Genomic DNA, 16144 nt, shown 5'->3' on the forward strand with positions numbered 1-16144 from the left:
CAGGTAGGCAAGAACCAAACCATGAACAGTGAGTTCAGACTTGAGTCTATGGGATGCTGAGAACCTTTAAAGAATGTTAAACAAAATAATACATTCAAATTAATTTATGGGTTACTTGAAATGTGGAATGTGGTTTGAGGAGCTGTGAATGGAAACAGTAGATAAGACTGTTGAAGTAATTGAGGCAAACTTCGTGAGGGTCTGTACTGATGATGAGCAGAGGGAAGAGTAAATGAAATCAAGATATTTAAGGAGACAGGATTGTTGGAGCTTGGAGGTTAAGGATGTGAGAAAAATTTTAAAAATTTGGAAATGATGCAATGAGTTGAGGTGGGAATACAAAAGGAGGAATGAGTATTTGGGAAGAGGATGGAAAGGCAAGGTGAGTTTAGTCCTTGAAATGTGTTGCGTTTCAGTGGACTGTGGTACATCTCTGTCTAAAGACAAGGATAGTGATAGGTTTTTATAAATACAGCAGCTTTAGTCTTGATTCCTTGGTGAAGTTTTCAACTACTTTTTTTTTTTTTTTAAAGATGACCGGTAAGGGGATCTTAACCCTTGACTTGGTGCTATCAGCACCACGCTCAGCCAGCAAGCTAACCGGCCATCCCTATATGGGATCCGAACCCCGGGCCTTGGTGTTATCAGACTCTCCCAAGTGAGCCACGGGCTGGCCCCTCAACCACTTTCAAAATGACTCAAACACACTCCTAATGTTCTTTTCTCATCTCTGTGGTTAGGTTTCCGAGACCTTTTTTCTGATCCTTAAACCCTTGTTTCCTTGTTTTGTGAGCTCTTTAGGAATTTCAGTTTGCCGCCACCTCACCTTGAGAGTCTAAAGGACTGTACATTTCAGAACCCAATTGACAGTTTGCTTCAAGCCTAAGTGGTTAATCCTAGAATCACGGTCTATTCCAGTTGGAGCAGCTTGTTACATTTGATCTTTTTTGGAGACCATGTTTTATGTTTCAACCATCGTGAGTGATTATATGGTATTACAGAAGGTTAAAGGGTTATTTTTGTACCTTTTATAATCATTTTAACTTGATGACTCTTTGGAATTTGTCCCAACCCTGGCACAGACATGAAAGCATTGACTTTGTTTTCAAAGCCTTTTTCAGTTCAGACCGCCACCTACAATGGTGAATAGGACTCTAGAGTACCAGACACTTCCATTCTTGCCTTTTACCCAGAATTCTCTTGCTTCAGTGTTTCCCCCATTTTCATGTGGAGAAGAAAGTTTTTTATTTTAGCATTCTCAGGGGCATCCCATTCCCAATCCTTTCTCAGGCCCAGATTTCCTACTTTTGAGCTACACTGCCAAGGACATAGTCCTTGGGGGACATAGTCATTCACCAGGTGTTTAAGTAAATACATATTTAAAGACAGTTCCAGATGCTTTGTGAGATAAAAATATCAAAGAAAATTGGTCAAGGCCATTGTGGGGCTTTAATGTAAGGTGAAGGGAGGGCTGGGGTAGCTTAGCATGTTGTTACTCAAGTGTGGTCCTATGCCAGTGGCCTGTGCATCACCAAGGAGCTTGTTAAAAATGCAGAATTTCAGGCCCCACTCCAGACCTGCTGGACCAAAGTCTGTATTTTGCTAAGACCTCTGGATGATTCATAGGCATAGAAAAGTTGAGGCACTGGACTGGAATACAAAGTGAAGTCCTGTGAGAATTCAGGGTAATTATACTTTTTTAGCACTTTGCATAAAACGCTTGTTGAACTGTCATAGCCCCATGAAGTAGGTGCTGTTATTATCCTTATTTGACTTGCCTAGCTGACACAAATAAAAAAATTATCAAATGAATTCCTTACCTGTAAGATCAGTTTTCAATCTCTTCTAACTAGAAGAATATCAGGGAGGGGCACTTATTGTGAAGGAATAACAGGTGGAAAGTTGCAGATGATATTTGAAGTACCAAAAATTAGGCTTGAGTGTATTCTCAAATGAGTGAACAGTGAGAATAAAGTTTGAAGTATAAGCAAAAGCCAGGTGATGGACATCCAGCTCCACAGTTACACGTTTCCTCATTTGAGTAAAGATGGAAAATTGGTGCATATTGTTTCTGAGAATGACATGAAAAAGTCAAGTTTTCTTCGTCTCTGAAAGAAACAAAAAAGATAGGTTGTACCTCCCTACTTCCCACCTGAAGATAGATTGTCATGCCTACTGGCTTTACGCTACTGATTTATACCCTATTATGGAGAGCTAGGACTAGAAAGAGTAGCCTGTAGGAGTGGATTCTGTGACCAACTGCATTTGGAGGTTTGAACCACTTTGAGGAAAATAACCAGGATAGGCGGGAGGTTTTTAAACCTGTCAACATGTATTTGGCAGGTTTCTCCTAGAAAAGAGAAGACCTGAGACACTGGAAAGGTACCTGAATAGTCTGTCAAAAGCCAAATATTTACTAAGGACATACCATCTGCTAGCCCTGGGGTGATAGGGGTGTTGAACAAGAGTCATTGTTTTGTGGAGATTACAGTCTACTGGTAGGAAAGATAAACATTAAACAAAACACTACAAATAATTAAAGTAAAAGCGCTACCAAACAAAAACTCTGTGACATGGGGACCAAAGAGGAGGAAAGAAAAAGCTTCCTTGAGAAAGTGATATTTAATTGGAAATCTGAAGAATTGATAGAAATTAGCCAGGCAAAAAGGGTAATCCAATTACCCTAACCAAAGGCTATGTGGTGCAATAATTTAACATGTTAGTGGCATTGACAAGACTACTACTATAGCTGGAGTTGAGAGAATAAATGGAAAAGGGAAGGGGGAGAAGGTTGGATAGGTAAGCAGGGATCAGGTATTTAGTGCCCTGTTCTAGATTTTGGATTTTGTTTGAAAGGCAATGAGGAACAACCTGTTGAAGGCTTGAATATAGGCATTGCGTAAGTCAGTAAGTCCTAACAGCATGTGGAAGACTACTGAGTGGAAGTGATTGAGTGATCGATGGCTGGCTGGCTGGATGTATTGGATGGATGACACTATCAAAGGTGTGTTGTGATGCCCGCCATAGACAGTGATAAGTTCATCATTGGAGGTGTTCAGGTGTCCAAGAGGGGAGTCAAATAATAAATGGGTTTTTTGGACTAGATTCTCTTTGAAGTGCTTTACACTCTTGAAATGTATAATACATTGTATTTGGTCATGAATGTCACTACTAATAATAGTTGCTCTCACCTGTGTGTGTAGCATGGTTCTTTTACACAAATTATCAAATCCTCATTACAGCTCTACAAGGTAGGAATTATTCTCACTTTACAAGTGAAGATATTAAGTCTCAGGTTAAATAACTTGCCCAGGGTAACAGGGTTAGTGAATAGTAAAGCCAAAATTTGAACTCAGATCCATCATACTCCCAAGGCCTATCTTAACAGCTAGTCTGTAACACTTCTGTACAATTACACAAATATAATACTAGCCACATGATGAATGAACAGTTTTGGCTGTAAATATATTGGCATTTACTTTAAAATATTTGAATGCCTGCTGTGAGCCAAGCATTAGGGATATGGGAGTCAATAAAATGTGGTTCCTGTCATTCTTGAGTTTACAATAGTCAGGGAAGATAGACATTAAACCAAAAATTACACAAATAACTATAATTGGGTCAAGTGCTTTGAAAGTAAAGTATAAGGTGTCATGTAACACTTTACCTTATCTAATCTAGTATGGGGAGTCTTAGGAAATGGTTCAGTTGTCACAACCCTATTTTTCTCCAAAAACTTTCTGGCTACCATTCTTTAATGGTTTCTGACCTGTACTTAACCTGTTATAGTCAAATCCCAGGTCTTAGCTGAGTACCTTTTATTCCTTACTAGAAAGGATTCTGACTGTGGTCAGTCCCTAACTAGTAGACTATGGACCCTGACATAAGTACTGTATTTTCAACAGAATTCTAGACCCATTTTCTGGATGTGCCCCTCACACCTCAAGAAACCTACCTCATCTCCCTTTCCTGCATAAACAAAACAGTTTCAGTAAAAAAGGAAAAGAAAAAAAAAAGTTTTTCCTTTTCCACGAGGCTTCTCTATTCCTGTTCTTTCAGTCAACCAGAATTAACAAATTGGAACCTGTGGTATCTGGCTCCTATGTCATCACCTTGTATAGCATCACACGATATCTTTTTTTACATTGAAATGTGAATAGTGTAGCAGAGGGACTGAATTTTACATTTTAATTAAATTTAAATAGCCACTTGTGGCTAGTGGCTACCCTCTTGGACAGTGCACATACATTTCCAACAATTCCATGCAATGGAATTTTCACATGACAAATGAAAAAGCTGAGATGCATTGAGGTTGAGTGAAAATTTGAGGAGACAGCACTTAAAGAGGGCTTTCTTAAAGAGTTACTTGGTAAATGTGGAGGAAGTAAACATGGATAATTTTGCAGCATTCCCATCTTTTCATGTCACTATTGTTTAGAAATTGTGATCTTTGGAAAGGCTTTTCATGTATTCGAGCATTTTGCTTTTTGCTTATCTATTTACAGATGGGGATTCTACCTCCTTCACAAGGTTTGTATTAGGAACAAATGATGTGACTTTCTAAGCACTTTGTATACAGCAGCCCACTACACTGTAACCTAATTATCAAATCAATTATTTACTATCTGCTCAGCAAGGAGGTGTGAAGATATAAAAATAAAATGTATGATCTGTTCCCAAAGGCCTTCATGGGAAAAGATAGTTCACATACAAGTATATAATCTAAATTGTGAGATCAGATTACAAAGACAGCAAGAATCTAAAAAGAGTTTGCAGCAAGAGGGGGAGGAGCACAATTAAGGGCAGTGCTGTGCTAGAGCTAGGACTAGCCAAAGATCAGAGAAAGCAATATGAATGAACTGAAAACCCAGGCCAATGCCTGATTGGCTTGGGGTGAGAAGGTTCACTGGCTGAGTGAGAAGCAAGTTGTCACCTCCAGAACAGTGACATCACAAAGCACAACTCACAATGATTCCAGAATACCTGGGCTCCCAGGCCACTGTCCTTAACTCTCATCTAGATTTCTGAAGCCTCTACACATGTAGTTCCTGGAGCTATCTTATGAAAATGTCAACACCTTCACCTTCATTTTCTACCTGGGACTACCTCTTAAATTCTTTCTCTCTGAGAACGATATGGAATTGGCTACAAGCAACTTTTCTGGGAGAGACTAATGCACCTCAACAAACAAATTTGGGACGGCTAGATAATCTTGCTCGAGCTGTGCAAGTCATCCTGGGGATTTCCTTTTTGATTTTGTTGGGAATAGGATTATATGCCTTATGGAAACGAAGTGTTCGGTCACTTCAGGTTATACTCTTTTGTTACAGAGAAATTTAAATAGTTATGAATTGAAATTTGATTAGTTCTTTCCCATACTGCTGCCACCCAGTTTTACCATCACATGGATGTGCAAAGATGAACCCTGTCTCTTAAGAGCTGGTCAAAAATAGGTTATTCTTGAAAACTTCCACCAATTATGTTTTGAGCATGAAAATGCTCTTTCTCACAATGGTCTTTGGCTTGCCTGCTATAATAAAATAGATCAAACAAGTTCATAACCTGAGAGGGCAGCCTTACTCCCTAATTTATGTGATCACTTACTCATCTTTGAATGCCTACTATATTTACAGAATAGGCACTATAGTATAACTGGGATCTTGGGTATGGCCTTTCTGTTCTTACTATGCCATTGCTCTGTAACTGATAAGGAGGCATATGTATTCATTAAGTCATGACAATGTTTTTATTATTGTGTTCTAACAAGATAAGTTTCCATAAATATACAGGAGCTCTTTTTGGGAATTAGGAATTTAACTGGCCAGGATTGTGAGAAACATTTAGGAAATTTTATTTCTGTTTAATCAACAATACCAACTTATTTACAATACAAAGTGCACTGGGAATCCCAATAACTCCATGATATGGATAGAGGTTATTTTAAGTGACAAATGGAAAACTGAGGGGCACTGAGGTTCAGTAGAAATTTAAGGAGACAGGATTTAAAGGGGGCTTTCTTTAAATCCTTTAAAAAGTGCCTGGTTTACTTGATAAATGCAGAGAGAAGTTATTACTGGATCATCTTGTAGCATTCATTTATTTTCATATATCACTTTTTTAGGAATTACTGTCACCTGAATTTTCTATTTTAACTTCTCAAAACTCCGCATAGTGGGTAGAGCAGGGATTATCATCTCCACTTTGTAGATGAGGGAAGTTGGTTATCTCCTGCTCAAGTTCACATAGTTTGTAAGAGCTGGCAGGGCTGGGATTTGAACACAATTTTTAGGATTCCCAATTCAGTTCTTCTCTAAAATCTCATTTAATGTAATCCAACTGATCTAAATCCTCAACTGAAATGTTTATATAAACATACACATACACAAATTTCAGCTAGCTAACAGGTGACCTGTAAGGCAAGAAACTAACTCTTATCTAATTCTGTGTTTAGCTCAATCAGAAAGATAAACTGGTAGCCCTCCAGACAACTCAGCTGAGAAAAAGTAGTGAAACACTGGTGAATAGTGTAGGCTCTGAAGTCAGACTGCTTGAACTTAAATCTTTGTTGCACCACTTACTCTGTGACCTGAGAACAGTCACTTAACCTCTAAGCTCCAGTTTCCTTATCTGTAAGATGGGCTTGCTAGCAGGGCTTCCCTCGTGGAGTAGTGAGAATTAAAGGAGATACTATATGTAAAGTTTAGTACATAGGTATTTAATATGCAGCTCTAGTTATTATATTAAGAAAAGAGATGATTTGTTTTATTCCTATCCTGGCAGGAATCTGGCCTGGTATATCAAAATTCTTTTCCATGACCAGGAAACCCAGTTTTTCAGACCACTATGTCTTAGAAGTGTACTTGGAAGTGAGAATTGCTGGATTCCAGTCCTGGCTTTACTACTTCCAATATATGACCTCGGACAATGACAGAGTCTAAACTGGAGGATATCTAAGTGGTTATGCAGTTCTGTTTTTTCTGCATAAATAGGTCATGTATAGGTAAGGTAATTTCTAGTGCAGAGTCCAGCTGTGGCAGACCTTCAGCAAATAGTAGCTATTATTATAATCTTTATTAATTAAATGCAAATAATAATCCCTGACACCTACCACTTCAGTCTGTGGTGAAAATGAAAGATGAAACAGGTGTGAAAATATTTTGTTAAATGGAAGGCTTGGCATAGGGATGAGGGGTTATTGTTATGATTTGCTTTTTGTTTTGTTTTGCATCTATAGTAAACTGTGGCATTTCACATGAAAAAACAAGTAACACTCAACTTCTGTTGTTTTGTTTTAGAAAACATTGTTGTTTCTAATCACACTCTACAAATTTTACCAGAAGGGCTCAGAAATTTTTCAGGCTTTGCTGGCCAGCCCAGAAGGGAGTGGTTTCCAAATGCAAGACGGTAATTTCTTCCTGTCCTTGGGTCTGCAAGAGAAAATTCTGAAAAAACTTCAGACAGTAGAAAACAAAGTGAAGGACCTGGAGGGGATGATCATTGCCCAAAAACCTGCCACAAAAAGGGATTGCTCCTCTGAGCCCTACTGCAGCTGCTCCGACTGCCAGAGCCCCTTGCCCACGTCAGGGTTTACTTCCACATCTGAAATGTGATGGACTACAATCTTTTCCAAAAAAGCACTGTTTCCCTCATGTGTGCAATGCTGTATCAATAAAGACAGAGAACTATACAGAAATTACCCTGCAAGGACTGGCTCTCTGTTCAGTAGGCCCCAGCTTCTACTTGTGTTTTTGATCGGGTAATGGGGGATATAGCAGTCGTTTAAAATGTCTCTGGAATTGTAGTGCTGAGTGAGCTACCTATGACTAGAGACCATAAGCAGCCATATAGGAATGGATGGCCAGACTAGAATCAAAGGGGTGGGAAAAGAAGGGTGGTCAGGGATATGGCCTTAAGGTCCATGTGTAAGAGGTTGGACCAGATATAATAAAAAGCAGGAAAGTGCTGTTTCAGGGCCATGTTGTGGACTGTCCTGTAGAGGTAGGCTGGCCCCTGTGGTTGGCCACAGCCAAAAGGTACATATGTGGCCCTGGGGGTTCCTGCATTAATTACTCAAAGGTGGGCAAGGATGGGAATGGACATAAAGGAGACTGTTTTAATTTTATCCAACTCTTACTGATACCTACTCTATGCTAAGAATTGTGATAATCCCTAGGAATCTATCCTGAGTGCTTTAGGAAAAGTCAGTGTAGCTGAACAGACAGCTAACTTCAAATCAAATAATTATAGGGCCGGCCCGGTGGCGCACTATGTAGAGTGTGGCGCTTGGGAGTGTGGCGGCGCTCCCGCCGAGGGTTCGGATCCCATATAGAGACGGGTCTGCTCACTGGTTGAGCGCAGTGCGGGCGCGACACCGAGGGTTGCTATCCTGTTACCGGTCACGAAAAAAGACAAAAAGGAAAAAAAAAAATCAAATAATTATAATACGGTGGAGTCATCATATCATCTTGAACTGAGGTGAATTATGCTTATGTGAATCCCATGGCAGGGAGGGGAAAATGGATGTATGAGAGAGAGAGAGAGAGAGAGAGAGAGAGAAACTATCTGGCAACTAAATGAAATATTTCACTTGGTATGCAAATAAACAGTGATTTGTTGCCATGCTGGAGAAAAACTGACTATGCTGGTAAACAAGAGACAATAGAGCAGTCTCCCAAGTGGCATCTTCCTAAGGGATTTCCAAGGGCAATTTTGACCATTTATAATTTCTGCCTAGTACATTGGCATTAAAGATACAACCCCTGTGTAAGATGAAATTTCACTGCACAGTGTAGTAAGTGCAAAAACAGGTGGGTGAATACAGGGTGGAAACAGGAAAGGCTTTACAGAAGAAGTGACATTAAGCCGTCCCACAAAGGATTACACAGGTAGACAATGAAACAGAAGGTATTCCTCCTGTTGAGATCATCATGGAGGTGTACAAAAGGAGGATGGCTTGGAGAAGAAGGAGAATTTTAGGGTGGCTGATGCACTGGCTATTTCCAGAACTACAATTAAGGATTTTGGCTTCATGGCAAAGTGCACTAACTTCATCCTCAAATCTGCTTTAATTTATGATGTGGGGAATAGAACAGATGGGAGTTAACAATGTGCATTTGGGATGGTTTAGGTGAGAGGTCTGTTATTGCGCTTCTTCTTCTTTTTTTTTTTTTAAAGATGACTGGTAAGGGGATATTAACCCTTGACTTGGTGTGGTCAGCATCAGGCTCTCCCAAGTGAGCTAACCGGCCATCCCTATATAGGGATCCGAACCTGTGGCCTTGGTGTGATCAGCACCACACTCTCCCGAGTGAGCCATGGGCCGGCCCTTGTTATTGGACTTCTAATGGAGTGCCATGTCAATCTTTTAAAGTCGATGTCTCAAATTTGTGCTGTCTAAATTTCATTCTAGTCATTTTATCTTGGTTACCCCTCTGAGGTATATCAAAGGAAAATGTTAGAAGAAAGGCCTTGAAAAAAATAAAGAAGGGCCTTGAACAGAAGACTGATGTCAAGTAATGACAGGCCTAAAGGACATACCATATAGTTGGGCTTTGTACTGTTGGAAATAACCATTACAGGTTTGGGGTTTTTTGGCAGCTGGTTGGTACAGGGATCTGAACACTTGATCATGCTGTTACAAGGTGGCGCTCTAACCAACTGAGCTAACTCACCAGCCCTATGGGGTTTTTTTTTAACAAGGGAGTAATATAGATTTAGTTGCCTGTGTGGGAGACAGAAAATAGAATAAGCTAGATGCAAAAGATAAAACAGGCTGGCTGCTCCTGTTAGAGTGCACAGCATGACTTTTAATCATTCCAATTACTCTCAGGTAGAGGCATTTAGGCAGGGTTGAGAAATTCAAAATATTGTTAATTTCTACACCTCTTTAGCATTATATCATCAATATAATTTAAAGATTACAGTTGCAGCTACAGATTTAGATCAATTTATTGTAAATAACAATTATGCAAATTAGAAACACCAGTCTATCAACCAATTAACCAAATCAGATTTTTGGTCAGAAAAAAAATTGTTTTAATCGAAGCATAATTGATTATACATATTCGTGGGGTACAAAGTTGACTATCAATAGTTGTGTACAATATGTGATGGTCAATTGGCCAGAAAAATTCTGATCTCACTTTTCAAGTCACATGTGTTAACAGGCGTCCCAGTGACCACACTTCACTTTTGAATTCTAATGAAGGTACTGAAGCAGGTTCCCAAACAATCTCTGCCTTGGGGTTGAGTCTCATGATCTCAGTGTCCACATTTTGTTCTTACGATGAGGATAGGATGTGGCTAGGGCTGGGACATACCAATTAATGTATAATTTGCTGACTGAAAGCAGTCATACAGTGGTTTTAAATATCTGCAGCTTGAAAATTTTTTGCTTAAAACTGCACATAGACATTTTTGGCTTTCTGATGTAACCTGTAACAAATGACTGTAACTTCTGTATTTGGCTCACCAATGAAAATGGAATAACTTCCTATAAAATCTCTGTTGCCTGTTAACAGACTCCCAGAGCACTTCCCAACTCTGTTGGTTCGTGTATCCCAGGTCAATCCCAATAAACTTTATAAAATTAATTTTGCCTCGACAGCCTTAATTTCGGTCCACAATTCCAAATTCGGGCACTGAGCACTGGTATGAGTTTGTTCCCTAGATTAAGCAAGGCCCTTTCATTTCAGGTATTTCTAACCCACGCTGTCCTTGCTTTGCTCCAGGGCATTCTCTCTCAGCCAACATGCCCCTCTGACTGACTACACTTGGGGTGAATGAGACGAAATCTTTAAATGAAAATTCTCATCACAGGCCGGCCCGTGGCTCACTCGGGAGAGTGCGGTGCTGATAACACCAAGGCCCGGGTTCGGATCCCATATAGGGATGGCTGGTTAGCTCACTGGGTGAGCGTGGTGCTGACAACACCAAGTCAAGGGTTAAGATCCCCTTACCGGTCATCTTTAAAAAAAAAAAAAAAAAATTCTCATCACTACCGTCCACTCTCTAATATGCCTGAATTCAGAATATCCCAATACAGGCCAAAATACTCCATTTATAATGCTCTGTCTCGCTCTTAAGTTATCCCAAGGATGCACATACCACCGTTTGAAGAGCACTAGTTTAGAGGCATAGTTTTTAGAGCCTGAGAAGCCGTCAGCTCTCTCGTCTTCCCAGCTACCTCAGGGCGGGTGTGGCGGCCCACTCCGCGAGTTCCCGCTAGCCCAGCCAGCGCAGGCCGCGGACTCTAGGGATGGAACTGCCGCTCCAAGGTTAGAAAGCGGAGGCGCCCAGGAAGAAACCCGGAACCCTGGGCAGGAACCCAACGTGGAGAGGAAGGGGCAGAATGTTGGTGCAACGCGGATCAGCAGGGACCGGAACTCGGCCTCTGGGCTCCCGCCCACTTTGTGCCGGAAGTGAGGAAGGTGGAGCTGTCCCTTTTTCAGCAGAAACGAAAAGGTCCTAGTGGGAGTCGGCAAGCGGAAGTGTTTGTGTGACACCATCGGCAGCGCAGAGGGGAGGGGATGGGGACGGGTACCGGTGTAGGGGCACTCGGAAGGGACGGATATCACTGTGACACTGCGAGGACGCCCTGAGGGGACGGGTGTCGGTGTGGCACCTGTGCACGCTGAAGGAGCCGGCGGAACGGGGTGGCCATGGGGATGTGGGCGTCGCTGGACGCGATGTGGGAGATGCCGGCCGAGAAGCGTATCTTCGGGGCCGTGCTGGTCTTCTCTTGGACGGTGTATCTTTGGGAGACCTTCCTAGCACAGCGGCAGGTGAGCCTAGACAGGGACCACCTGATCCAGCACCCGGCCAGCCTTAGGCCAGCCTCAGCCTCAGCCTCGACCCTGAGTCCCTTGATGATTGCTTCGGTCCCAGCACAAGTCTTGCAAGACCTTGTGATCCCTACTTGGCCCGATGGCGGGCCGTGGCTTTGAGGGGAACTTGGTGCCTCAGGGAAGTTTTCCGCAACGTTATCGTGGAACCCTAGCCCGTTAGGACCTGAAGAAAGTGAAGGGCTGCCGCCTCGTGAGGCTTGAGCTCTTGTGCCTGCCCCACAGCTTCCTTAGGCTCCTCGGACGCACCCAGACTTAGCCTCCTTTATCTTCCGCATAAATCTTCAAAAGGAAGATGCTAAAATTTAAGAGTCACTATTTCCCCATGACATTGGTGTAATCCTGCTGGACCACAGGATTAGGAAACCATTTTCAGAAAATGAAGATTTTGCAGTCATTCCAAGAACCTTCACCCCCTTTTATTCCCCTTCAAGTGTAGGTGTTTTTCTCACCCCCAAAACAGTATTTTCCTGTTTGTCATAAGAGCGTCTTTATTATTTTTGTTTAAAACATTTAAACAGTAAAGTAGAAAGTGAAAGTTACTTAATAACAATTACCCGAAGATAACCATAATTAACAGCTTGATGGATTAGAGATCTGAACTTTTAAATGAGATCGACTTAAAGTATAATTGAGTTTTACTGCAGTCTCTCACTGCTGGCTTGCTTTACCTGCACTCTTCTATGTTGTCACTGAATTATGTCAAGGATGATAGTTATGAAAACCTTTCTCTTTTTAACTGCTGGAACTTTCTTGAGCATTAATCTTTTTCCTCTGCAGATTTCTTTTCGTTTACATTCCACATGAATGTTTAAACTGAAGTTTTAATTTGAAAAAATTTTTTAATTTGTCAATGTCTGGGTTATATCTCAATCTTTCTTTAGTCGAGGATACTCAAAGGTAGGTGTTAAGCTGTGTAGCTATGTACTTTGATATAGCTCTTTAGATAGCTTCATTAGTACAGAATCTTGCTGGTCTGAAGAAGATCCTTTGCATAAAGTAAAAACAGTATGTGGCATCTAAATTGGGAGGTGAGGAAGAAAAAAAAGTACGAATTAAAAAAAAAATTGGGAGTTGAGGTACAGAACATCTATCTGTCTTACTTTAATAATAAAGCTTTAAATTTAGCAGAGTTCAACTAAAAAAAAAAAAGAAGAAGAAGAATGAGCCTAGTTACAGTAACTACTTTCCAGTGGCATCATTACTAAGTTATGCTTTAATGTAATGCCCTCAGCTTTTATTGGTGCACTACAATATATAGAAGAAGCATTTGTTGTAAAACCCTTGTAGAAGATTTGGCCCATTATATTGTTTGGTATCTGTTCCCTGTATTATGACCCATGGGCTGAAATTGCCTTTTAGAATCTGGTAAAATGAGAAAGTTGTTCTGTTTGGGAAACCTGATGTATTTCTGTCACTCCTCAAATTTCCATTAATTTGGCTTCTAGGACCAAATTAATGATTGCCACGATATCTGTTAATACTCCTTGTGAGCTTGTTTGCTTCTCCTTTTTATGAATTTGTTTTCTGAATCACAGGGCATGCTTTATATATACAGAATGAGTGGTACCTTTGTGATGTTACAACTTTGATTTACATATGCAAACTGAAGTGTGATGACAACTCTTAATTTATTATTACCTAGTCAGGTATCCTCAGATTCTCTTGTTTTGATTTTACTTTCCTGCATCAGTTGTTTCAGTGATCAGTGTACTTGATCAAATGCATTATTTGTGTATGTATAAGGCAAATTCAACAAGCTTAAGTGACAGGATAATGCTATAAACATTCAATTTTTGGTCATAAATGACTATTGTAATAAACAGTTGACTATTTTGTTAAAGTGTTTTCTTCAAAATATTTCAGAGAAGGATATATAAAACAACAACTCATGTACCACCGGAGTTAGGACAAATCATGGACTCTGAAACATTTGAGAAATCTCGACTATATCAACTGGATAAAAGTACTTTCAGCTTCTGGTCAGGACTCTATTCAGAGATTGAAGGCACTGTGAGTAATTTACTTCTTGGAGAGACAATCTCTCAGATTATTTAATACTTTGTAATGTTTGTTTGCATTTTCATATTTTTGGTACACAAAAGAGGGTGCTACACCTCAAGTCCCAGAATGCTTTCTTAACCTTCATTATTGGTAGTATGGGTGTGGAACAAAAGAGAGAAACATAACTGTTTAGTCAGTTGAAAACTGTAGAATATGGTAATTGTCACTCTGGGGCCAGGTATGAAAAGAACCTTGTTATATGTTATCCTCGTAGCAGCCCCCTATTGGTCTTCCAGTCTTTACCTTATGTCTGTAAACCATCCTTCACATTACAGCCAGAGGAATCTTTCTGAGCATAGTTCTGATCATGTTACTCTCCTCCATAAAGCCCTTCAGTGCTTCGCTGTTTCCTTCAGAATAAAGTCTACACTTCTTGGCTTGAATTATGAGGTCCTTTTTGACCTAGTGATTGCTTACTTGAACCTCATCTTTTTATTTCTTCCCCCTAACTATTCTTTTTCCTTCTCTATTGACCATCCAATACCCAGTTTGGGTTCTTATGACTTTGAGTCTTTTCACATGCTGGTATCTCTGCCTGGGTGCCCTTCTCCCTCTATCTCCACCCTCTCACTGGAGGTTGGTTAATCCCTACTATTCCATTAAGATCCAACTGAGACATCATCTTTTCTAAGAAACCGTTTGAAACTCTCCCTGCCCCTCAAGTCTGGGTAGGGTAGCATCTTATAATTCCTCTCAAAGTACATATCACGTTGTGTTGACTTTGCCTGTTTAGTTGGCAGACTGGTAGTTCCTTAAAGAAAGTGTACTTTAAGGTCTTGTTCATTATTTTATACCAGCGCCTAGCATATAATAAGCACATAATTTATATTTATTGAATGAAACAATGAATGACAGGCCATTTTTACTTAGCAAAACATAGGGCCAGTCTTACCCCCATGTGGAAAAGAGAGGCTGTATAGTGCAAAACAATGTTTTTCAATCTTTTTTCATGATCTCTCCTCCCCTTGCCCCTGCAGCCTTTTTAGAAATTCTTTTCCTAATCGCCCCCTCCATTTTAATACCACAGATATATTGTATATCTGTTTCTGTACTATATGTTGGTATATCTGTGCTTTATACATAAAAAGAGTGAGATTTTTTCCACTCCCAAAACAATTGAAAATGTGTGATGGAGAGGTAAAGAGCAAACTCAGCTCAGGCGGTTGAGTTTGAGTCTCTGATCCACCATACCAGCTGTGTTTCCTCAAACAAGTCACTCAGCATTTCTGTGCCTCAGTTTTCTCATCCTTAAAAGTGGTGTGGTAATAATAGTTACTCATAGTGTTGTTGAGAGGATTAAACGAGTTAATATATGTAAGATACTTAGAACAGTGCCTGATCTATTTTAAGTGCTCCAGAAGCGTTGGCTATTATTATTTTTATCATCCTGATCATCATCATCATTATTATTCCTGCAGAACTCTTTTAGATCCACCAGTACCACAAAGAGGAAGATTCCTAAATTGAAAATAATGAAAATCAGCTACCATAATTGTTTTTGAGTTAAATAAAAGAAACTGGCTCTACATAGCTTTTTTTGTTAAATGATGACAAAATTGTCTAGCTAGTCACAAAATTTTCCTTGAAAAATAGGGATGCTAAGACAGTGTGGTTAGATTCAAGTTGTTAGAAACTCCTCTCATTTCCTCAAAGTGATGGAAAACGGCAAAGCTTCTGGAAGAGTTAAACAATTATTTAGAAAAATAAACAAATGATTTGGAAAATAAAACTATTGACTTTTGGGGTACACAGCTATTGCTAGTAGTTAGTCTTTTCAGTATTGACTTTTTTATTATATTTTTACTAATCCAAGGATAGTGTAGATATTGAGATACTGAGGATTAATATTAAAACTTGATGCCTTCCAACCAAGCCAGGGCAGGTAGCATTATTTTGGATTCTATTTGGTTTTAGTTAGTTTAGCTGAGCATTTCTTCTATTAGGGACAGGGCTAAAGTAGGAAATCAACCTTCAGAGAGAGATGGAAGTAGAGGTGGTGGATTTAGACACTATTCTCTTTCCTCTCTGATGTTTGCTTCTTTGAAGTTGCTGACCATGGGAATGGCTCAGTTTGTTCTAGGAGATGATAGGGGTAGGGAGAACACATATATAAAGTGAGAGCTTTGTAATGTGTTGTGGCTCAAGTTAGAAGGAGTAATGATGGACTAAGGCTGGGAACAATAGTAGTCATCATGATTCTCACTTTATACATAGTTTTTATATTTATTATTTTGTTT

The 16144-nt window shown here is 40.0% G+C and overlaps 2 protein-coding genes across 4 annotated transcripts in view; both read left to right on the forward strand.

The window, feature by feature from the left end:
* Positions 1–16144, forward strand: part of ZMPSTE24 (zinc metallopeptidase STE24) — a 68083-nt gene that overhangs the window by 10897 nt on the left and 41042 nt on the right. For 2 of the 3 annotated variants that reach the window (XM_008590866.1, XM_008590865.1), the window contains exons 1-2: positions 11480–11783; positions 13710–13856. In XM_008590866.1, the coding sequence (XP_008589088.1) occupies positions 11661–11783; positions 13710–13856 (270 nt within the window). In that variant the 5' untranslated portion in view covers positions 11480–11660. Of the gene's footprint in view, positions 1–11479; positions 11784–13709; positions 13857–16144 lie in introns of those variants that run through there. The other variant, XM_008590867.1, reaches the window with a different exon arrangement.
* Positions 4978–7683, forward strand: TMCO2 (transmembrane and coiled-coil domains 2). Its single transcript, XM_008590868.1, has 2 exons — positions 4978–5310; positions 7296–7683. The coding sequence occupies exons 1-2, from the start codon at positions 5062–5064 to the stop codon at positions 7608–7610; spliced, it is 564 nt and encodes a 187-aa protein (XP_008589090.1). The 5' UTR covers positions 4978–5061; the 3' UTR covers positions 7611–7683.

This window comes from Galeopterus variegatus, unplaced genomic scaffold, assembly GCF_000696425.1.
Source record: "Galeopterus variegatus unplaced genomic scaffold, G_variegatus-3.0.2 Scaffold6412, whole genome shotgun sequence".
NCBI classification, from domain to species: Eukaryota; Metazoa; Chordata; class Mammalia; order Dermoptera; family Cynocephalidae; genus Galeopterus; species Galeopterus variegatus.

Coding starts and splice junctions, on each gene's coding strand:
- TMCO2 (XM_008590868.1), top strand. CDS start 5,062: ATGAAAATGTCAACACCTTCACCTTCATTTTCTACCTGGGACTACCTC. Junction 5,311..7,295: donor GAAGTGTTCGGTCACTTCAG/GTTATACTCTTT, acceptor GTTTTGTTTTAG/AAAACATTGTTGTTTCTAAT.